The sequence below is a fragment of the Coenobita brevimanus genome, chromosome 89 (assembly GCF_032717465.1).
Source record: "Coenobita brevimanus isolate Jiangsu-jjx chromosome 89, ASM3271746v2, whole genome shotgun sequence".
Classification (NCBI taxonomy): domain Eukaryota; kingdom Metazoa; phylum Arthropoda; class Malacostraca; order Decapoda; family Coenobitidae; genus Coenobita; species Coenobita brevimanus.
The window spans coordinates 11,860,582-11,885,645 of record NC_137042.1 but is presented as its reverse complement, the minus strand read 5'-3'; the positions used below and the strand labels follow the sequence as shown (position 1 = coordinate 11,885,645).

General features: G+C 40.6%; 1 protein-coding gene across 1 annotated transcript in view; it reads right to left on the bottom strand.

Annotated features, from left to right (window-relative positions):
- Positions 1–3,444: 3,444 nt before the first annotated feature.
- Positions 3,445–25,064, bottom strand: part of Ir25a (ionotropic receptor 25a) — a 39,551-nt gene continuing 17,931 nt past the window's right edge. Inside the window, exons 12-20 of the mRNA XM_080281481.1 lie at positions 24,434–24,633; positions 23,648–23,786; positions 23,211–23,325; positions 22,324–22,459; positions 21,571–21,770; positions 19,242–19,374; positions 16,401–16,528; positions 15,461–15,656; positions 3,445–3,747 (exon numbers count right to left, since the gene is read on the bottom strand). Coding sequence (XP_080137607.1) covers positions 3,705–3,747; positions 15,461–15,656; positions 16,401–16,528; positions 19,242–19,374; positions 21,571–21,770; positions 22,324–22,459; positions 23,211–23,325; positions 23,648–23,786; positions 24,434–24,633 — 1,290 coding nt within the window. The 3' untranslated portion in view covers positions 3,445–3,704. The remainder of the gene's footprint in view (positions 3,748–15,460; positions 15,657–16,400; positions 16,529–19,241; positions 19,375–21,570; positions 21,771–22,323; positions 22,460–23,210; positions 23,326–23,647; positions 23,787–24,433; positions 24,634–25,064) is intronic.

Genomic DNA, 25,064 nt, shown 5'->3' with positions numbered 1-25,064 from the left:
ACAGCAATGAAACAAAGGATCTGACAAATTTTAAGTCCTCCCCCCCCCCTTCTACGGGAAAAGGGTCGCCAGTCAAAGGTAATGACCCCCCCCCATACACCGCCCTATTTCCAGCACTGCTAACATGAGTAGTTTCATTAATATATTCTGATCAATTATCGTCACAGCGGTAGTCATTAGCATTAGCATGAAATAACTTCAGACTCTAGGGAGATCTGTCGGTTAATACAGTAGCGTAATTACGTTATCAGACTTGAATATAAAACACAGTTACACTTCTAAGCTCAGTATTACATTATCTACCAAGGTGAGCATACGTAAAGACAAAATATGCAGGTACTAAACTGACAAGAAATACCTTAAACGGAGACGTAGCCAGCGGAGAGACAGTCGCTCACCCTCCCTCCTCGATGTCACCGCCAGCACTGAATACGTCATCAAAATCAAAATATGACCTGATTCTGAGAGACGACGCTGTCTGAAATTGTTCATAACGTCTATCTGGCACCTCAATAAGGCTCAAAAGAAAGTGAGAATTGGCGGCAGTAATTTGTGTATCTGTACATGCGCTAACAATCATATTTTTTCCTAATATATATATATATATATATATATATATATATATATATATATATATATATATATATATATATATATATATATATATATATATATATGTATGTATGTATGTATATGTATATATATATTCAAACGTTGTTATTGGCAACCAGTACCTTTGCAGATTATGCGTTGTTTATAAGAAAATGCCAGACAACTTGATTAACATTTTATAGAGACCATCACATATCTCACAGGTGATGCTGATGAAGATATGAACTTCCTCCAGAGTCAGTTTGTACTGAGTGGGGTCGAGTAATTTTGGTTATTTTTATTATGTAACTCCTTCAGTCTGTTGGTGTATATTTGTCTTGGCCTCCCCAGACAGTTTTATTCATCTCAGGAGACACACAGCCAATATTATTCACTTTTTTAACTACTTCCCCATTTACTCAGTTTTCGAGAGGTTCCACGGAGAATCATACTAATTTTCTTTTAGTTTCTTCTCTCTTTTTTCCTTTTATTCAGTTCCTTCTTCTTTTGTCTCAGCATTCTGGACTGGAGATACTCAGAAACACCTCCCCACCCATGCAATCTTATCCTCTTTAATATGCTATGTGCTTCTCTTATTCCTGCTACCTTCAGATTAGTTCAGCTCTGGGGGGGACTTCTTGCGATGAAGGGGTAAATTAAAGCTATCTTTAATATCCCCAATTCGTAAAGTGTCTCCAAAGCTAAAAGAAGTTGTCTGGAGATAGTGAGAACTTGGAGAGACAGCCTTTGTCAACTTGAAGGGAATAAAACGACAATGTAATCTGGGATTCTATTTATATATATATATTTATATTTTGTAGCCTCAGATGCGAGATACAGTACTTACAAACCTGCTGACTTATATTGCTCTGCACACGTTAACATTCAAAATAAAATATATAATATCTCTATAACATTCCTGGCTCACCTTCCCCCATCCCTCCCCCCTCCCCCCACAACCCCTCATAAACTCTCATCCAGCCTTTTATTTCATTCATCAAATCCTAATCACTTAATCACCTTTTTTTTTTTTAATTGCCCTGATATCAAGATTCAAAATATTAAGAAGGTGGGAAGAAATAAGGACTCTGATCGTGTATTTTGAAGAATCCATTAGCCAATTCGTTAATAAACGCTTTTTCCAAAGTGGTGCATATTTCCTGAATGATAAGCTTAACAGAACATCAGTAAAGTTCGTATTCTTCCTTTTATCGTGGCCTGAATCACGAGTTACATGAGAGAAGTTAAAGAAGAGCCTCATCTGAGTCCCTGGACGATGTTACAAAGACGCTTGTAACCATAAGAGATTGATACTAGTAGGGTAACTGCACTTACACACACAGCCATACAGACACAGGCAAACAGTGGGTGGAAGGACATACCAACAGACAGACAGACACAGTGCGGTGATACAGTATACGTTGCTTGGAGTGGCTCAGGACGGGACGGAACGATGAGGTCTTGTAGCGTCTCGTAAAAAACCCTATCATTATTTCTGTCATGGGATCACTGGATAAGACGAGACGGAACGAGACACCCTATGATTATCTATACCATGGTATCTTTAAAATAGGACGGTGTTGTGCCGGCGCCTACACCCTCTCTAAGTACAGACGAATTCAGAAGTTCCTTGTACACACTTCTGCTGTCAGCCTTAGTAGGTACAGAGCTTAAATAAAACTAATGTCTGTCCAATATCAAGAGTTGTTGTGCTGTTCTGATATATGTATTATGGACAACAAAAGCCCTGTTTCCTCTCTTCTTTTTCTTCTTCCTTTTTTTTTTTTTTTTTTTTTTTCATAGTTTTGGTCTGGTGAGTCCGAGGCAGACGACACTGATGACATTGCTCGATGGCCCAATTGTCATCAGTGTTGGCTGCCGAGAATTCAAGAAAAATTCAATTTACGGAAAGAGGACAGAGGACAGGACTTCAGGACATCTGTTGCCTTTTGTACTATGATCTGCAGAAGCTCATAAATGATGTCATACCCTACACAATGTCCCATCCACTGTACCACGGGCTTGTGAATTCAACTGTACCACTTGCCACCTCACCCCTAACTTTAACCCGCTCCACTTCATTAATTACCAGCATCTAAACATATGTTCATCTGACTCTATAACAATTTGGTCGTGTCAGAGAGACGCAGCAAGTGTTACCTTATCTTTATTTATGTCTTGCCTTCAGTATGTTTATTATCTCTAGAGAGTCTGTAAGTAGTAACAGTGTCATACTTTCCACTACTTATTATATACCCAAAGAACATTGATTATTATATATACATAATTACAGTTCCAATTTTGTAAGAGCTAAGACTTAGTGTGTTATCGCGTTGGCAGTACATTTTTACGAGTTGTATTTGCCGCATCACAAAATTATGATCATGACAAGACAGACCTCTCTGTGGTTTGTGTGTGTGTGTGTGTGTGTGTGTGTGTGTGTAGGCGCCGGCACGGGCGTGCATTAACGAGTGACCACTATTTTGAAAGCCAGTGATCACTCCCTCACACAACATTATAAGCTACCTATCACAATAAGAAAGTTAGTCTAAAGTTAAATATGGCATTATAAGAACTGGTCACGAGTGGTGCAATATCTGAATAAATGATACAGCAAAAGTATACGACATCCAGTTGCATCTATTATGTATATATATAAGTATACGATTTCGTACAGATTAGCAATATACATGCAGATGGGGATAACTTGGTATTTCAGAACTGAAGTACATATTCACGTTAATGCATCTAAATATTTAATAAATTCCTTGAAATTTTTTAACCTTCTATTTATAATTCCTAAACTGCCTCTATTGACCGATATATAAAGATGAAATTTCACAGATATGGACGGATATGCTTGAGAAGATAATTTTGCTTGATAATGACTGTGAACTCTACGATGATGTAAAATATGTCAGATCTATCTATATATTTATTTACGACAGAAAAGGTTTCTAAATCTGAGTTAAGACAACCTAGTTAGAAGTTAGGCTGGGATTAGAAGTAAGCAAGAGCGACCCAGCGTGACACAAATATAGCCATCAGTGTCCGATGTTGTCGGGTCTTTATTTATTTTTTGTGCGACACAGGTGGTGGAGATGGCCGCCACTTTACCAAGGGTTGGCCACAGGCGCGATGTTGTAGCCGTCAGACCTGAAGTAGGAAGCGGTTAGATTCTGTAGATGTTAAAGACATATTATAGCAAAAATACCATAACAAGAGTAATATATTTTACATGATTTTTATTATTTATCATTTTATTGGTGCGTAAATGAAAGAAAAACCTTCACTTCATTCCTTGGGCTTCACTTGACGGGCAGTGAATAAGATAAAAAGCTAAGTGAATCATCAAAGAGCTAAATAAATGACAAATAAAGCAAAGCCAAAAATAATTGCCGCCACTGAAAATATATTTAATCATTGAATAATTTATTATTTTCGTTAGTCGAGTTTCTATGCATGCAAAGTTATGACTAAGATTAATTTAAAGCAAGAAAGAGGTGGGAAAGTGTACAGTTCAAAAAATAATCCTCGTTACCTTTCCTTTCCTTACATATTGAAAAACCGAATGAAACTTTAATTAAACCGAATGTTCATGACATTCGATATACCTACTACCTCTTATCACGAATCCAGCATACGGACGTAGTGCTATGGTGCCTACAAGTTGATCACTATATTTTCAAAAGCTACCGAAAAAGTTAATAATATGGCTCCATGCTAATCTAATGACCTTGGTAGGGATCAGCTGGGGACCAGGATGGAATTTTGACTCTGGCGTGTCGTACTCTAGGGGTCTGCCACAGGTGACATATTGATGCCGCCAGCTCTGAGGAGGGAAACAGTGAAATCTCGCAGCTGTTATCCATTTCACTACGATGACCCTTTTTTATGTGTTTTTACTCAGGATACGGCCAGACGATTTTGTTCAGGTTAAGGAGCTGTAACTGTGGCGGGGTTAATGAAGGTTGTATCTAATTCCCCTTGTCCTTTAGTTCGTCAGGTCTATTGAAAGCTGAACCAAGGTGTCGAATAATAGCAGGAATAATATACAATGTGGACTTCTTGGGGCTGACAGGGTTTAGAAAAAAGTTAGCAAAAGTGTGTGTGTGTGTGTAATTCACCGGGTCGGTCAGGATCACTTGATGGTCGTGATCGTCAGCAACTTACCCTCCCGGAAGGGAGCTGAGAGCTCATATAGTCCGATCTAAGGGCAAGGGTGTGACCTTCACACACCCACACACCCGTCTCCTTGCTCAAGGGGGACAGTAACCACCCACTTCGTCAGTGAAACTTTTCGCAACCTGAGCGAGGCGCGAACTCCCGTCTACCAGAAGGCAAGCGAGAACGTTACCACTGCACCAGCGAGCGTGTGTGTGTGTGTGTGTGTGCTTAATAATTAGTCGGGTCATATATTCATGCAAAATTATTGTTTAGATTCATTAAAGCAAGAAGCAGACAACAAAGTGCACAGCCCACAAAATAAACATCACAACATTTCCATTCCTTGAACTGAATGATGCATGAAAACAATCCCAATTTTTTCGTTCGTTTCTCCAAATAAAAAAGTCTCAGAAGTAATGAAAGGACGGCAGATATGACTTTGTTATCATAGTACAAGTTGCACAATGGTCTCTCATCAGTAATACGATACATGGGGAGCGTGATATCCCCAATGATTCCTGGGGAGTTAGCCCCATCCCAAAAATGAAATGTATCAAAAATAGGAGAAATATCTGAAAAAACTTCGAAGGTGAGTTCGTTTGGTTACTCCGAAGGTTCTCAACTATATACAATTATCCATTCATGATTTTTAAGTGGCCAGCCCTCCCCCCGTTACCAAACTGAACATTCTCAGAAACAGTGAGACGAGGCATTAGTACATTTCGTACAATGGACCCTCATCCATAAAGTGTATAGGGAGCGCGACCCTCCCAGTGATTCTTGAGAGTTCAGTCCCCCCTCCCAAAAATAAAAATGATCAGAAATAAGGGATTGTGAGTATATGGATTTCAAAGAAATCGGCAATACATATCGCAGGATTGTGTATGCAATTTCTATGTTTTCTCTGAACACAACGGAAGAATCTGCACAACTACTTTATTTTTATTACTGACTGGATATTCATATCGACCCACTTGCTAAATGATAAACAATGAGACAACGAACGAGATCTTTCAAACCCCAGTGATGCGATATCCTTGGTCCAACACTTTATTCAGAATGACGTTTATTCTCCTTTATTCTTGCTCCCGCCAGCCAATTTTATTCAGTTTAGGATAGATTTCTCATAATGAGTGACATGAAGTATTATATTCTTCTAACCCAGTGGTTCCCAAACTTTTTCTGGTCGTTACCCACTTTTCATACATGATCCTTGTCCATGGCCCCCCTTCCCCAACCATAACCCATGACTACAGTGACTGTCTACACTATAGTCCTAAACTCATCGTGTCCATATAAAAATCACTCTAGCAAATCCTGTAATTTTATTGATTCCATTTATTTTCTCTTTTGTTAAGTATTAATAAAGAAATGTGTATTTTGTCTTAGCTGAATCTTATATAATTATTGAAATGGTACTAAAGGAATAATAAAATGCATATTGAAAAAATCCATACCGGTACTTAGAGTAATTGAAAATTGCATTATTGCGAAAAGCTGATTCAGCAATAAAAAAAAAAATTCACTGGCAGCAAGGCATTGCACAAACCTGTACTGAACCTGTGTAAGTTCTCTCCACTGACTACCTGCTCGCTAAACTCTTTTGGTTCAGGTTATGGCCCCCTACATTCTGATATATGGCCCCCTAGGGGGCCATGGCCCCCAGTTTGGGAACCACTGTGGAATCTAACCCCTCTGTTTCGGAAAGTCTCTCCTTAACAGAACAAAACCGTTTGGTGGTAGCGAGAATAAATTATTTTAAAAAGTCGTCATCGGAGTACGTGAGTTAATAATCTCTTATCTCAATAATTTCACATATATCCATCATATTTCAGAATACTGTATAATCAGACTCTTGTAAACATTTGATAATGCCAAAACCGTCAAACTTAATAGTATTTTTCTTCTACCATAATCTCGCTACTAAATAATGGTCTTCTGAAGCAGGCAATTAGTAAGCTCATATTACCTCAAAATATGTTCAGTTCATACTCCTAAATCTCAAACTAATATTGATGAGGAGCAAATCATGCATTTCTGTGGAGTCATGCACTTTTGTGGAGAACTTCATGCATTCTAGTGAGACATGCATGTCTATGGAAAGTCATGCAATTCCGTTGTCATGCACTCTGTGGAAAGTCAAGCAATTCCTTGGTCATGCATTCTGTGGAAAGTCAAGCATTTCTGTTGTGTCATGCATTGGTGTGGAGTCGTTCATCTCTGTGGAGTAATACACTGCTGTGGAAAAAGTCATGCACATCTGTGGAGTCATGTACTAGTGTGGAGAAAGTCATGCATAGTTATTAGGGACGCATGCAGTTCAGAATAAGTGAAGGTTCGGTCCAAGTCGGACAGAAACTGATTTATCTTCACCGTAAACACAGTGTCAGTATGTGAGCACAATTTGTACCAGGACACAGATCATTATAATGTTAAACTACAGATACCCAGCGTATCTTATTACACCAAGTCGTTTCACGTTTTGTTTCTTTTTTTTTTTCCTCTCACCTGCGTCTTTGTTTTCCCATCTTTCCTCTTTACTTCTTGCCTTTGTTTTCCTTGATTTTCATTTTTTATTTTACCTGTCTTCACTACGTTGGTGTTACTTCTGCTAGCGTTGGGCCATTTCATTTAACTCAGACCCGGCAATGTAAGAGCTAGAGACAATTTAACTCCTAAGTATGGTAACTTTTAGAATTATCCTTGCTACTTCGAGCAGTGTTCTAGTTGTGTAGCAGAATTCGTTGCATTTCCTCTTTCGCGATTTATTATGAATGTTACATCTTAATATTCTCCAATGTGCTATGTATGTCTTATTAATGTCGACATAGTTGGCATGAGTTGCTTACAAGAGGGTATTAAGATGTAACGGTCAAAGGAATGGCTAGGGAATAGGTGTTACGAAATCTCATAAGTCAGCGAGAGTAAAGCCCTAATGCCTCGTTTACTAATTTCACGGTCAGAAATCTTTAGTTCTTGATCACCTACAAAATGCCTTCAGTGACAGAAGGAAAAGTACTCAAATTCTCATTGGTCTAGAAAATCTATAATACCTCTTCCTTAGCAGTTATTAAGCATATTACACCATCAAGTCCTCCAGTATGATAATAATGGACATTATGTCGATATTAGATCCATTATCCCATCCATCACTCAATTCCTTATTGCCCCATGAGATTATGGGCCTGGAGCATGGCTAATTGATCCCAACATACCTTTTAACCTAGGGATCAGTGCACAGTACTGTCTTGGTCGTTTAGAGGCGGACCTTGGGATCGGTACAGAGTGCTGCCCTGTGGTTCCCGTCTGTTTTAAGGATTGTGCACCAGTTAATGTAGCAGCAGTGTCTGGCACATTTGGACACTGTCCAGTGCCTTACTCCACACACATTACTTCAGTGTTGTTTCATCTGTCTTCATGGGAAGATGTGCTACACATTCCCACACTGCTCTTATCCCCCTTGCGCACAATGACGCAGAGCGGGTCAAGGTCCTTGCAACCTGAAGAGTAACCAATGATGCACCATGACGCAGCTTCCCTACAAATGATCGTAGAAACTTTTCCTGTGGCTGATAGTGCATCAAATTTTGGTGAGTCAAAGGGTGGCAAGGTCTGAGGGAAATATATCGCAACACTCACAAGCCTATCACTAGGACAAGCAGCCTAAGCCACGTTTTCGTGACCTTAAAAGTCAAGATATTATGACTAATCTTGATATCGCATATTGACTATCATATTGATATCTGTTTTTGCGAGCACCAAAAGTCAAGACAATTTTGAATTATGAGCATGACTAGTCAAGATTAGTCAATGTTCCTCCCGAGGTATGTTGACTGATACTGACTTTCCATTTTGTAAATAAACCCAGCACTCCCGAAGTCGAGCCAAACTCGTGAGAGAAGAAAGAGCTTGTGGCCTATTGAGACGTAAATGTGGTCCCATATAAGTTTATTTGAAATGAAGAATCCAAATTTGCTATCAGCTGATACCTGTGGTGGTGCCATCTAGCAGCAACTTTAGTAAAAGGTGTTTCATTTAAGTCCATCGAGGCATAAACGTGGTCCCATATATGGAAATTACTTGACATGGCTAGCTTAATTTACAGCAAACTGTTTGAAACAAGAGCATCGCCGCAGGTCCCAGAGCAATTTTACTCTTGTTTTTCCCTGATGCAACCGCAACATGAGGGTCTTGAGGATTTTGACAATTTTACCTTGCGTCCAACAACAGTGGTACAGCTGCCTTTTCATCCGACTCCAAAATTTCAAGCAAAAGCCCCGTCTGGTCGATCACATGACGAATAATATCATTTAATTCTTCTACTTGCAGAAAATCTCGCAAGGTAGCCATATGACGCACGAACGAATGTTTATAGATGGCTCTGATATAAAGGCAATACAATCTTGCCGAGCCGTTTTCACGACACTCACTTGAAACTCGATATCAGTCAAAATGGATATCAAGATGATCTTGACTTGAAAATGTCGCGAAAACGCGGCTCTATTTTTTTTTTTTTTTTCTTAGCTCAGTGCAGTTACCAAATTTAGCATAATTTTATGTTTTTAGCATAATTTAACATCAAATTTAGTGTCTAGCATTATTTTTAGCATAGTGGATCTTTTAGCAATATTCTGGCATAATCCTGCTATGTCTGGAATAAATCTAGCATTTATCTTACTTGCGAACTCATTGTTCATTATTTCAAATTTCCCGGTTTAATTAACATGAAAACAAAAAGGAAAATTACTCGGTAAAATAGAATATTGTGCAGAGTAGGCCACAATAGAAACAAAAAATAACTTATACAAAATTGCTTTGCAGGGGATTAGTCGGCAACTGCAGAGTTTGTCGTTTGACAGCCGTAATCCTGCGCGCTGTGGTTTGGTTAGATGAAGGTTGGTTAATGTCGTGTGTAAAGCTGTTTACTGAAGGCCAAGTATAATGGCTGAAATTTTATAATGAAGATATTTTACAGCAAGTTTCTTGCCAGAGATATTATCTGGCCCTTGTTTGCAGAATTGCCTATGTTATATTGTATTAATATAAATAGCTGAGTTATTATATTTATTTTCCATTAAAACATGTTAACATGCATTGTTGCTTTGATCTATTACTCAGTGTAATATGTTTAGCAAATAATAAGTTAGCATAATTTAATTTTACCTTTGGCACATTTTCGGCTTAGCATATTTTCACAGCAAGTCGAGCACATTTTCATGTTGACGATTTGGTAGCACTGTCTCAGTGTCCTGTTGGCAAGCAGGGGTGGGTGTTGTGTTACCACGGGGCTGGCCATCTTATTCCTCGTTTTCTATTACGTCACAGTCCATACCTTACGTTTATTATAGTGATAATGTTTATTATATAGCGCAGTGTGCCAGTGAACAAGGTGTATAAGTGTTTTTTTTATATATTTTCTGAGAAATCCAAATTTGAAATCCATAAGCGATCGTGATGGTTCCCTTTCAATACTGAAAGTAACCACGACGGCAGGGAAAGGGTTATCCGAGGAGGAGTGCCTGAAATATTTATTCAGTGAAACTGAAATTTATGAGGACACAGACAAAGAATCTTGGGAGAGGGATTTTGAGGATGAGTGGGGTGAGGAGGAGAGAGAAAAGGAGTGAGGCGAAGTGATGAACCTCCTCCGCCCTCCACGGTCAAGGCCACCTTCATTGTCACCACCACTACCACCACAACCACCATTACCACCATCATCACAACGGAGACAGCTGCCTCTTATCGCCACATCACACACACACACACACACACACGTAGGCTGTGATCGTACCCTTCTTCCCCTCTGCAACTCCATCTCTGCATTCCAGAAGCATTACAACACTGCTAGAGGATGTGAGTAACCAGCTCATTTGTCTAGTTTTTATACTATGTATTGTAAGGTATAAGATGTGTGTGTTTACTATATATTCTAATTGAGAAATAGTGGCGCATTTCATTGTTATTCTCAGGCATTTTACTCGTAAAGATTAGGTTGCATCAAAAATCCGAAGAAAGTATGGTCAAGCTGCTGATTTCTTATGCATACTTTTGTAAAGCAAAATAACCTGTGTGCAAATAATTATTTTGGGAAAAGTTCCGAAACACGAACAAAGGCTACGGGCCGAAGCGTACGTGCAGTTACCGTGCGCAACCCATCGTAACTTTTCAAAATTCATTTTCTCAATAACAACAAGGGTTATAACACTGTGTATTATATCATGGGCTTCCTTAACCTTTGGGCTACAAAACTGGAAATAATTTAGTTTATGTTTGTTACAGTGTCACTATTAACATCCGAAATGATAAACAAATCAGACCTTTTTAGGCGATTTTTTGTTTCGATTTACTCCAAAACTATTGGGCGTATCAAATCGCCACGGAGATCATTAGAAAGCTCGTGAAATTCTGCATTTAGACATATATATTGCAACTGCGCGTCCCAGGAAAAATTTTGTGCAGTGATGTTTGGAAGTTATTGGAAGCTAGTTTTCACCTAAATAAGGTTTATTCTCGCTTCATTTCTGCACATTTATTCGTTTTATATATATATTTATTTATTTTTTGCTTATAGTATAAACATCAGCGAGGATGATGGCCTACGATTTATAACAAGCATTTTCCGAGGGTAAATTTGGCCTTAGAATTTTTTTCCTTTCCGCGCGAGCCGAGGCAGCCCAAGCGGGGTTTTGGTGCTGTGCGTGGCTCCAAAACTTACTAGCCATTGAAAGTGCAAATATACTGTATAAATAAGCACAGCAAAACTGTAGCCTTACTCCACAGCTTGAGACTCATAGTGAAACCTAAAGGCTCAAATAAAACAATTGACACCGATAGCCCTTAAAAACTAGTACCCATAGCAATACCATAGTAAGCCCTAATATTGTTTTCTTTTGAACTTTCTATTATCGCCACCACCTCCTCCTCATCATCGACATCCTCATCATCCTGGAGGGATAGGGTATCTTGCTCAGTCCCACAGAGCTGTGAATGGTGAAAATGAGATGCATATGATATACTAGTGAATTAATAATATTTACAGAATTCGGTGATGACTTAGTATTTCTGTGTGATTCTCAACGTACTGTATATTATAAAGGAAAAATACAACTATATGTAGAAATCAGTGGAAGCGTCATGTAATACACAAAGTAAGTTTATACGTATCATGTGAATTAGTTCTTGTTTAAAAACATTCAGCTTTTTTTTTTTTTTTTTGGTGCTTAGGTGATTAATACGATATATATATATATATATATATATATATATATATATATATATATATATATATATATATATATATATATATATATACACACAGTATGAACTCTTACTGGTTATAAACTGAAGTGCAAAATTATTTACATACTGTAGCAGTTTCAGTTAACTTTGCTTACAATGAAACACGAGCCCTCATGCCATTAAAATGCCCAAACGAGGTAAAAAAAAAAAAAAAAAAAAACGTATTTTCTTTCTCTGTGTGATGTCTCTGACCATTTCAGAAGGACTGGTGAAAAATTAACTCCATTTCACTTGGGCTCGTGTGGAAAAAAAAAAAAAAAAAAAAAAAGATACGATGCCTAGGGGTTAAGTTGAGGGCGACCAGTTGCTTCATCCTTGAATTGCGTTGTATCAGCAATAAACCCCGACCACCGATCAAAGGTGTAATATGCAAAACAGGGAGCAGGTGCCACAAAGTCTGCTGTGCCAGTTAGAATACAGCTCAACATATGAAAGATGCTTCACTGTGTTATGGAGTGTAAGGAAAGTTTGTGAAAAGACTTGGACTGAGGGAGAGACAGTTGCAAGTAAAGAAGTACAGTAAATAAGGGGAAGTAAGAAATGACAGGAAAGATGATAGGAAGTGAGAGACGGATAGTCAGGGGTGAAGCAGAAGACACGGGAGAGACAAAAGAAAGTTTGAGAAGTCGAGTGAAGGAGGGAAGTGAGATATGTTAAGAGGCAAGGATGATCCATAATTTTGCCCCAAATAAACAGGTATACAGAAAGAGAGGGAGAGACGACTAGTGGGGAGGGTGTGTGAGCCCAAAATGGCATAGTAGTAAGACAGAGATGAAAAGGCAGACAGAGAGCAAGAGAGGAGTAGGGGGTGCGTATGAGCCACAACAAATACGTGATAACAGAGCAATGAGACAGAGAAAACAAGAGGCAAACAGAGAGCGAGAGAGAAAGGGGGCGTGTGAGCCAGGGCAAACATGTGGCAGAGCAGTAAGTCAGAAAGAAGAATAGGCAGACAGAGAGCAAGAGAGGAGGGATGGGGGGGTGAGTGTGAGCCAAAGCAAACAAGTGATAACAGAGCAGTGAGACAGAGAAAACAAGAGGGCACACCATCCATCACATAATGAACTGGATGGCTTACTGGGCGTCAGCGTGGGATTCAGCTCTCTGCCACGGGGTTGCTAGAGACGGGGGCAGAGACACAGTGAAAGAGAACAAAGACAATATGGCAAGTAAATAGAAAGATAAAAGAGAAACAAATCAGATTGGAATACAAAATGAAAACACAGAGAATAGACAGGTAATAATTTGAATATGTAAAAAAAAAAAAAAAAAAAAGGCTAAGAAAAAAAACAAGTAAACCCACGCTGCGCTGTCATAAACGTAGCACCTCAGGTAAAAAAATAATTATGTGTAAAAAAATTTCTCACCGAATAACTAAACAAATGAGTATTAACAGACAACACAAGACAATAGAAATTAAAAGTTGAAGAGTTGAGAGGTAGGATAGATTTATTAGGTTGGTTAATTAACTGTATTGCACAAATGACCGGCTGTAATTTATTTCCGTCATTATCTTCACTGCCACCTGACAATTTCTTGATCATTCTGACACTAGAATATCTTAAATAATCTGGAGACTTTAGCAGACGCACGGAAAAACAACTCCCCCATATTCATACTTATCCCCGAATGAACTCTTCATTTACAAGATGGCTACTTGAAAAACATCTTGCTGGTACAATGAATAAAGTTCAGAGAGTAGGCCAGTCAAACCGCTACGGGGAAAGCCAGTCATATGCACACTTGATCCCTTCAGTACGATGACGCATTATTGATTGCATTCTTGCCACCTTCCAGTGACTTTATTAGAGGGAGACGTTTTGCAGTGAAGGGATAAAAGCATATCTCAGATGTGGGATATATATGAGTCTCTCCAAAGCTGAGTAAAATAATCTTGAGAAAATGTCATCGTAGTGAAGAGATTGAATATATTAGTTTCAAATACCACAAATGCAGGTTTTAAAACAACTTGGAACTACAGATGGGAGCATATATGACTGAGAGATCGGAAGGCCGAATTTGGGGGGGGGGGGAGACTCAAGAAGCTCCCAAACACCTCATCCTCAGCGAATTACTCGAATATTGCACATTAACCCTCATGGTCGGAATAGCTCTTCAGTAGTATTTTATTCACATTAACTCTTTCATGGTCGGAACGTCTTAAGTATTCTTTTCCAACTAACGGTAGACGATTATTTTAAAGCTCAAACTGAATCACAAGCCACGCCATTTCTGGTGCTGGAGAGGGGCACCTTCACGTGGTGGCACCTATGAGACTATACGGATCCACTGCCCGGTTATACAAGTCTCTCATTTCCCGAGAGGAGGACGGTGAGCTGCAGGAGCAGTGCAGTTTCAGCCTGCGGTCCTCTGAGTTCATGTTCAGATCAACCTAGGATTGCAACTACTACTACTACTAGTACGGTACTATTACTACTACTACGCTATTTATATCACTAGTAACACGTAAGAGAATACCAACGTGCTAAATACCGGAAGAAATCGATAAGGCAGAGGTGCTGGGAAGCTTCCGAAGTCCACTGAAGTACGGTCCACAGAGAGTGCTATACTTCTTTGTGTCTAACTTGTCCATAAATGGTAATGTCTCAGTCTTCAGTACTGAGTTGTACCAGTAGATTAACACTAGAATATGGTGCTAGTCACGAAGAAGCGCTATGGAAAGGACTGAAGTAAATTAAATGAGCTGCAAAAGGAGAAAAATCTGGTCCAAGTTAAGGTGAAAAGAGTATAGGACACCAAAGTCCCGCACCAGCAACACTTTATTGTACTTTTAACTGCTTCTACTTCGGGTATTATAGGATGTATTTGTGTGGCACACTTTCTACACAGTGTGTGTGATGTACTTCCACTACATGTGCAGCACAGCAAGAACTACTGGCTGTTTTAGACATTTGCAGAGGCCATCTTTGTGTACGGGCTCAGACCCTGCCATTATCACCAGCACCACACCCCAACACAACACAGCCATCACTGCGGGATATCACCACGATGCGGGTACTGAGTTTTATTCTTACTATATATATATATATATATATATATATATATATATATATATATATATATATATATATATATATATTATATACACAGTTCAGCGATGATATATATATATATATATATATATATATATATATATATATATATATATATATATATATATATATATATATATACACAGTTCAGCGATGATATTTCAGAAATATCCAGATTTGAATGGGATATACACATTTGTATCACAACAGATGGCATGTAACTTATCTAAAACAGCAGGGGAGCAAATTATTTCCAAGCTTTAGCTTTCAGTTTCAAGCACTATCATAAGTAATTAATCCTGAACACTGCTGCTACTCCAGCTCCAACAGTGAAACAAGGCAAACAGTACCCGTATTCGGTGCTGAAATTGGATTTCTCCTGTGACTGAAATCCTGGCTTGCGGTCGTCGGGGTAGGCCCTGACGGCGAGCACCTTGGCGGAGTCTGACACGCTGGGGTCCTTCCTGTGTTTGTACCACCAGTACTCGAAGGCCAGGGTCACGCACGCCAGACCGATGCCCACGAAGATCACAATGAACACACCACCTGAAGCACCACACACATTGTTATTGCATCATCATCATCATCATCATCACAGCAAACACACCACTGCACCATCACAACATTTTTCTATTACGTATTTATTCGTTACTAAATTCCTTGTCATACCCACATGCAGGACATACTACCGTAAATCCTGTGCCGTATTTCGTTTTGTGGCATTCTTCTTCTTTCTCTCATTCATTCTTTCTTTCTTTTCCTTTTTTTTTTTTTTTTTACTGTTTTCAGTTTCTTCATCTCCCTTCTTTCCTACTTCTTTCCCAACACTTGCCCTGACTCCCTTCCTCCCTTCATCCTTCCCTCCCTCCTTCCCTCCTCCTACCGATACTTTTTATGCTGATGTCGTCTCTCTGGTCATCATCATTCTCCCTTCATTTCATCTTCTCTCCCTTCAATCTTTTTCCCTGCCTCACCTTCCCTCCTTTCTTCCCACCACAAGCCAGTGGTTTCTGTGCTTATACCATCGCTTTGATCATCGCCATTCTCACACGCCTTCATCTCCCTCTCCCCTTCCCTCCCTCCCCTCCTAACTTTCTCCCTCCAGTTCTCCCTTCCTTCTTCCCTTTCTCCCTCCCTTCTTTCCTCCACGTACAGATATTCTCGATGCCAATGCCGTCGCTCTGGCCAGCGCCCTTCACAAACATCATCCATCTCCCTCTCCCCTTCCCTCCCTCCCTTCCAAACTTTCTCCCTCCATCTCTTCCTCCCTCCCTCCTTCCCTCCACGTACCGATATTCTCGATGCTGATACCGTCGCTCTGGTCATCGTCCTTCTCACACACTTTCTTTTCTGGGTTTTGATTCCACCAGCGTTCCTTCAGCGTCTCCAGCTTCCTCTGGTTCAGCAACTTCAGGATGCTGTGGGGAGAGGGGGGAGGGAGGGAGAAAAGTGGAGTTGGGAGGAGAAAAAGGGGGAGAGAGAGAGGAGGGATGGAGAAGAAATGAGGAAAGAGGGGTTGATGAGAGAGAGAGAGAGAGAGAGAGAGAGAGGGTTTAAAGAGATCAGAAAGTTCAAGGAAATGAAGGATGTGAATTAAGGAAAAGAAAAAAAAATGAATTAGTACATAGAGTTAATTCAAAACACTCTAACTACGGTAGTACAAGACGAATATATTACACAAATTAGCAGGCGTTACAAAGCGTTTCAGAAATGTTGCTTAATCTTTAGCTAAATGAGTACAGTGCACAATATCCTGTAACAGCTTAATTTGTAATGCGGTGGTTACATGTACTAAAAATATGTATCGTACATTGTGAAACCTTATAAAATTCTTCGATAATTTGTTAAACACAGAGCAGAGTTTTCGAACATTAAAGAAGTAATGATTTACAGTACTTAGAGACACTTTGAGATTATTATTATTATAATTATTATTATTATTATTATTATTATTATTATTGCTTAGAGATTAAATAAATTTACTTCAAGTTTAAAGTCGGGCATTTAGAAGTGATGAAGGTGAGTTATGTATTTTGCATGTACTGTATGTACCGGCATATATTTGTGTGTGTGTGTGTGTGTGTGTGTGTGTGTGTGTGTGTGTGTGTGTGTGTGTGTGTGTGTGTGTGTGTGTGTGTGTGTGAAAAGTTGACCCAGGCAAAAGAGAAAAAAAAATACTAATAATAAAACAAAATCATGGTTTCATGCTTATCAAAAATGAGCACTGGATCAAGACACACACACCGATGCTACAGAAGTGAAGGACTGCATTACTAACAAAGCCACAGTCAGACCAGATATACACGTAATTAAATCCATTATATTTATAGATAGTTACAACATACCGGGTAGATCCAAAAATAAACTGAGTGATGGCTAAATGTTCAAACAAAAAAAGTAAGCGATTTAAAATAGGCTATCATTTTAAAAAATCATGTTTAACAGTAGCTTACAAAAGAGTGACTATTGTAAAAAAATATATATATACCCGGTATATACACGTCAAATTGTTCCTATTTTTTTTTCCTTTATTATGGTGGTCTTACTTTAGTCTTCCTTCCCTCATGCGATTTTATTTATCTTTATTCGTCTCTCGTACTTAAGGGGCCAATGAAAGCCTTAGCCAACGCCTTCAGTTTAGAAGGTCTTTGCTTAGTTGAACAAAATCGTCTGGAAATAGTTTAAAGAAGGCAAAATCGTCGTGCAGAATGGGTTGTCTTACTGTACAAGGTGTGGTTATATACAAACATAATACAGTGAGTGCCGTCAGTATCATCAAACACAAAAACACGGTGGACATAAGTGCAGCCGTCCAAAATGTGTTCAGTGTCGAAAATGAATACACACACACACACACACACACACACACACACACACACACACACACACACACACACACACAAGGCATTACATCTCCCAAACGCCAGTATTAATTGTCGAAGCTTCCCGTAAGTTGATGGTGCGATGATCTACCTTCTAAGAAAGATAAAATGAAAATTATCACAAAAGCATTATAGTTGCGGGAATTTCCATATACACATCAACAAGTAACAGTGCAATAAATATACCTTCTGCTGTACAAAGGAAAAAAAGTGGCTACTTGAAAATAACTGCGAGAAATTCACGATTGGTGCAATAGAGTCATTGGGCCACATCAAAGCTTAATATTGCTCCCTGGATACCCCATTAATAATTTATGCGGGCAGACACAAAAATAAATTCGGCGGGATGTGCTTCCTTTTAGGTAATAAGAAAATCAAAATCTACTGTGTGTTGGCAGAGCACGTAGCGTCGTAGGCACTGCACTGAGGGTTAAGGAGATGTAAGTGGGGAGGTAGAAAAGCGATATGGACCTAGAATGAGGGATAGGGGAGAGACGAGAAGATCAGGAGAGAAGGACGTGAGAAAAGGAAAAGGATGTACAGTAGTAAGAATCTAGAGGAGGAAAGAGGTGTGAGGAGAGGCGACAGGAACAGAGAGAAGGGTAGGAGGTAAAAAGTAGGTTTATGCACTAACAAAAATCCACTTTTCTTTACGCATCATTAATCTGGTTGAGGAAGGGCGAGTAGCAGATGATAACAGAGCAAGAGAGGCTGGGGTGGAGGGGAGAAAAGAAGAGAAGGGCAAAAACTAGAGGACTGAGAGGAGAGAAAGGGGGTAGGGATGAGATAAGAGGGGAGGAGAGGGATGATAGGTAAGTAAAAGAGTGAAGGAGAGGGATGAAGGACGAGGGAAGGAGGGGAAAAGAGGCCTGATGGAGAGAAGGAGACTCACACAGCGTTAAGCTGTGTATGGAGGTGGTATAGGGCTTGTGGGAGAAGGCTGAGGGCACGGGGAAAGACTGAGATGGGAGGAGCAGAGAGGAAAGTGGGAGAGAGGGAGGAGAGAAAGAAGAGAGCCAGAAAATCAATAAGGGAAAGATCTGAAAAAACTGGGAATGGTAAGGTAAAGGAAGAAAAGGAGGAAAGAAAGCCTAAAGAACATGAGAAGGAAGAGGGATAAGAGCTAAGGGTATGGCAGAAATCAAGAAATAGAAGAGAGTGACGAAGACGAAAAGAGAGAATGGAAAGAGGGGGAAAAGAGGGGAGAGTGGCAAAATGGGGAAAAGAGAGGGGAAAATATGCCACTCACGCGTCATTGAACTGGTCCTTGAGTGGTGAGCCCTCTTGTACGGCGATGGCATAGGGTTTGCGGGAGAACTCCTCACCCACGATCTGAAGGTCGCAGTTCGTCAGCACCAGGTACCGGATATCTGTGGCGTCACCTGGGGGCCGCGTCAGCCAAGGGTCAGCAAAAGAATTCGAGGGAGCAGTATGAGGTCAGCACTTCGTTTCGATCAGTAATGGATCATCAGTGGGGTCAGTATTAGTTTGGTATTAAGTCAGGAGTTAGCATCAGATCAGCAAGGGTCAGGATAGGATCAGCACTGGATCGATATTATGTCAAGAAGAGTAAGCAAGAAGTCAGCATGGAGCAGCACTGGGTCTGCAAAGACTCGGTAATAAGTCGGCAGTTATTAGGTATAGGTCAACAGGGGTCAGTATCAACTTAAGGCGATTTATTTGTCAGGTCAGCACGAGTTGACCTGAGTCAGCATTGCACCAATGATACGTCAGAGGTAGTTATGAGGTCAGCACTAGGTCGCTAGTACGTCTGCTGTTACCAGTTGCAAATCAACAGGGGTTCAGTGGTAACTCAGAGGGCATTTTTTTTCTTGTCAGCAGCAGTTAGTACTAGATTAGCGTGGGTCAACATTAGGTCAGCAGTACATCAGAAAGAACATCAGGTCAGCAGAGATTGATAAATAGCCGCGGGTAGAAGCTTCTAGTCAGCCTTGGACATTCATAAGTCAGCAGAAGTCTTGGTATATTGGTGGGGTTCTTCACAGCTCCGTATGACTCAAGAGTCAACAAAGAGTCAGTCATATTTCAGGCAATCATCGGGGCTTACGCAGAGTCAGCAGCAGGTCAGCAGAGTACGGGGAAGTCAGCCTAGCCTCGTCATGATGGGTCAGTTGTCACCGTAACAGTGAATGGCTTTTCTCGATCAAAAAATAAAATGAAATAAACACAAACCAAAAAAGAAAAAAGAATATTTGGACCACACAGCCCCTCACAAAAATTGTATATACAACATGCTGGGGTCAAACACTTCCAAAAGTTTTCCATGCCCAGCAAAAAATAAATAAATAAATAAGTAGACGAAAAAAAAGTCAAAATGAACATGATTTTAAAAGGAAAGCAAATTTTCGGGTGATTCCAAAAACATCATGTCAGGTGCGAAAAAGTGGGGTCGCAGACGACATATGGGCAAAAGAGCCTGTTCAAAAAATTGCTGTGGAAAAATGCATTCTGGACATACCAAGAGAAAAATGCATTCCAGGATATATAAAAATTATGCTTTTTCAAAATAACTAAAGGAAAATACCGGTACGCAAAGTAAAGAAAGCTAAATGATAAATAAAAAGTCCATTCCGTAGATCAAAAGACGAAAACCTTGATGATCTTCAGCCAGCATTCCAAAAAAGTCACATGTAGCAATACAGGGAAAATATCCTTAAGAAACGAGGGAAAAAAGTGTAAATAGTCTGTAAATCGAACAAGGCGAACTTCATCTTTCCCCTCAAAATATTACTCACGCCCCCGAGAGCTGGTCTTTGAGGGGGGATCCCTTGGTGACGGCAATGGCAAAGGGTTTTCTGGAGAACTCATCCCCTACTGACATCATATCACACGAGGTCAGGATGGCGTAGCGGATCTCTGTCGCCTCGCCTGCGGGGGTCACAGGGGTGCTGGGATGACCTCATGACGATATCTAATGACGGCTTTTAATGACCAGGGTTGAGATTCACAGACTAACTTATGACCTGATTTGACCAAGCGTTCCTTCTCCACACATTATTTGACAGGTTGGATTTTGTTAACCTGAGTTGGGTTAATGTGCTTTCTCACCAAATATTATGTTTTTAAATACCGGTATATCAGATTCCCAGAGGTCCAGAGGTTCTTCTTATTAAAAAAGAAAAATAATAATAAATAAAGTATATCACACTCTCACGTATCGCTACTGGCCTGAACTGACCTGACTAGGCCTAACGTGATGATTGTTTCCTGTACCTGGTCTCTATGTAATTATTCTTGTTTACACTCTTTTACATGACAGCGCCATGCACGACCACAAGCCAACGAGGTCATACTTCAGCCCTTCCTCGTACTCATATTCTTCCTGCTCCTTCTCCCCCTCCTCTTCCTCTTCTTCTTCCTCCTCCTTCTCCTCCTCCTCCTCCTCCTCCTCCTATTCATTGAGGTCATACTTCAGCCCTTCCTCGTACTCATATTCTTCCTGCTCCTCCTCCGCCTCCTCTTCCTCTTCTTCTTCCTCCTCCTTCTCCTCCTCCTCCTCCTATTCATCATCATCATCATCTCTAGCCCTTCAGCCTCCACCCTCATCTCCCACACACCTATGTAAGCAAATCCTTCGCTGGACGAGGTGGACTTCCTGACTCTCTCCAAGGCCTGGTCGAAGTCAGTGGGCAGCCCCGCCTCCTGCATGGACTGCCACATCTTGGTGTACTTGTCGCTCACAGGGTAATCCCACACCGCCAGCTTGGCCCTCTCAACGTTGCTCATGGAGTCGTTAAGAGACATGTCCTTCCAGATCCTGCAGGGGTGAGAAGGATTGTACGTGATGCAAACGAAAGTGGAAACATAGTACAGTCACATAACAGAACTATTGAGTAACACTTCTTAAAACTGATTATTTATTTTTTTTAGAGCGTGGGTGTTGGGAACTAATTCTGAAAAGAAAGAAATATTGGACTAAAGAGAACCCCAAGCTGTTCCATCCAGAGTGTGAACCAGAGTCCATGAGCCAACAGTTCAGGCCTTTACTACTGGACCAGTGTTCTCGTCAAATGATTGAGGTCTGGTTTGTTACCTGACGGGGCCGGGCTCACAGCTTTGAAGTAGCAGTATCCTGAGATTTTCAGGTATGATGTGTGGTCTCAAAGATAAGGGTGACTTCCAGCATCAAAAGAATAAAAACCTGTTCGTAGTAACAGACTACTGTAATACAGGTGAAAGCGAGGCAGAACACTAACATACTAGACCCAGTTCATTTAAGCTGGCCTGCTTACATGGAACTACAGAAAAGGAAGAGCAATTACAGAGGCTTCTTTTGTTTGTACCAGGTGAAAATAAACGATGAAACTCACTCATAGAACTTCTTTTCGATGTAGGCCATACGCTCGAAGTAGGTCATTGTGGAGGTGCCGTTCATGGGGGCGTACTGCACCTTGTACTGGTTGCTGAGATCGTCCAGGGACTCAATGGGGGTGTCCAAACGGGACACTGGGGGTGAACACAAATTGTATTAGACCTGAGTACACCATTTGGGGGACTAACAATATAAGCTGTCTGAAGGCATCTGTATTTGGGAGGAGTTATAATATGCATCATATTTTATACACACAAAATGGGTCGAATGTGGTCGTAAAAATATAAGACTTTATGAGATAATGTAAAAATCAAGCAAGAAAATGAATACTTATGTACGGGGGTAGATTTGTTGAAAATAAGGATCCCAGGAAAATTGTAGCTAAGGATTGTTTTGGATATTCTTAGTATAATGTAAGGGCTGTTTCGGATATCTACAATACCGGTATATATGAAAGGAGTTATATAAAAGAGATAATTTTGTGCAAGTAAGGGCTTTTCGTGGGGTTTGGTGTGCGTGGGAAGTTTTACTGAAAGCTAAAACAGTTAGGCTATCAGATGTTAAGATAGGGTTTTAAGAGATAGGATAGATAATCTTGGAGTATTTGTGCATGGAGCGAGTTCAGATAAGATTTATAAACGGTAAGATAAGATGGCACGATTGGTAGAGCACTCTGGTCGTAGTGCACTGTGGTCAAGCCGCCACAGTTTGAGGCCAACACGTGGCCAGAGGCGTTTCTGTCATATTGACGCTACCAGGTACGTAGGTCAGCCTCCCGCCCTTAAATGTTCTGGACTTAACTAACGGTAGCCTAGCCTCGGACCCCTACGCTCGGAGTGACAAAATGGGATCTGGCAGTTTTTAAGATAAGGAGTTGTGGAGTACCTGTCAAGAAGGCAGCCAAGTTGGCAGTGTATGAGGCGATGATGATGAAGCCGAAGAGCCACCATGTTGCCGCCACCAGTCTGCCGGAGAGGTTCTTGGGCGCCTCACCTCCACCCTGAGGACGTGAAAGTAGCAGTCAGTGGGGATAGGGGAGGGAAGGAAGGAGGAAGATGGTAGAGGAGATGGTGGAGAGAAGTTTGTGGAGAGAGAGTGAAAGGGAAGGGGGAAATGCAAGAACTCAGTCAACGAAAATATTACCATATATTATGTGGCCTCCCTAAGAAGTGAAAACCTATGTCCAGTGACTCAAACACTACATCCTCCCCCCCAAAAAAAAGGAAAAGGTACCAGTAGCTTATATATTCACTGGCATAATACCAGCACATCAGAAAAGGTCACAAGAGGAGAGCTGTCTGACCTTCTTGGCCTGGAAGTACCTGGGGTGTGAGGGAGGTCATGCAGAACCAAAGACACTCCTTGAACGTGAACTCTCTCTTCTCGTCATCATCCTTGTACTTCTCCTTGTTGTTCTGGTAGCTGTACGGACTGAAGCGGTCGAAGACGTACAACAGGATACTGAGAGAAGCAGAGAGAAAACAGTTTAGCAGCGAGGTAAAGAAGAGGGGACACTGAGGTATATTTGTTGTGTTTTGTTTACTCCTGTCACATGCTTCAAGATTCCAACCCTATCGCTCTTCTTATTATCAGTGCTGTTATATATATGCTTGTAATACTTCGGCATTCACGTGTATTTATTGTTCTTTATTATTCTATTCTAAAGTCAGAACCCAGGTCGATTAGGAAGTTGTTTCGCTTAGGGCACGATTCAATAAAGACGATAGATAATAGTGCCGGAGCTGGGACATGTGAAGGTGAATGGAATCTGGGACAGCTGCTGGGTCTCAGGTACGAACGACAAAGTGCATACCCAGAACTGGACACATAAATATCTAGAAACCAGGTAAATAAAAGAAAAAAAATCCCGATATAGGCAAGGATAGTATAAGCAAAATCCTCCTCTGAGACCGTATAAATAAAAGAAAACATCCCGAATTACGCAAGAATATTACAAGCATAAACCTCCTCTGAGATTGTGTAAATAAAACATCCTGAATTTTAGGCAAGGATATAACAAGCAAAACGAATAAATCCTGAAATAGGCAAGAATATTATAAGCAAAACCTCCTCTGTTACTCCAGGCTCCCATCATCAAGCCCTCCTACCTGGTGAACCCGTAGGCGAAGAGGATGCAGACCCACACCTCGGGCTCCAGCACAGTGAGGAACTTGAAGAGCGAGGTGGGCACTTTGGGTTTCTTCATGAGGATAGTGATGCCCACCAGATCGTAGTACGGCACCGTGAAGTCCACAACATTCTCGCGCTCCGCCATCACAGACAGGGAAGCCAGGGCGATGTCGGCTCTCTGTTGACGTCAGCGAGGAGGGAGGTTAGATCTAAGTTGTGGTTGCGTGAAAATCGATGAGTCTTAGCTATGACGTAGAAATGAGTCTCCTTGGTTACTAGTTAAAGTCGCTGTTGCAGGAAATTCGATTATCCTTAGTTATGAGGTAGTCTCCTTGGTTACTAGTTAAGTCGATCATCCAGCCTGATTACACTTGTCCATTAATTGAAGTACAGCTGGGTAGGGATCTTCGTCAGTTTGATAAAAACTTGCACTCGTGAATCTCTTAAATAAACACATTGATTTTGCTCGACAAGGAGGAGTGTGTTGTCAGAGAACATTTTTTTTTTTCCTTCTCCTTTTGATAAGGACGTAAATAAGGACATGAAATCTTATTAGAAAAAAACGTAGAATTAGTCAAGTACCGTACATTCTCAAGGTGGAGAATATCG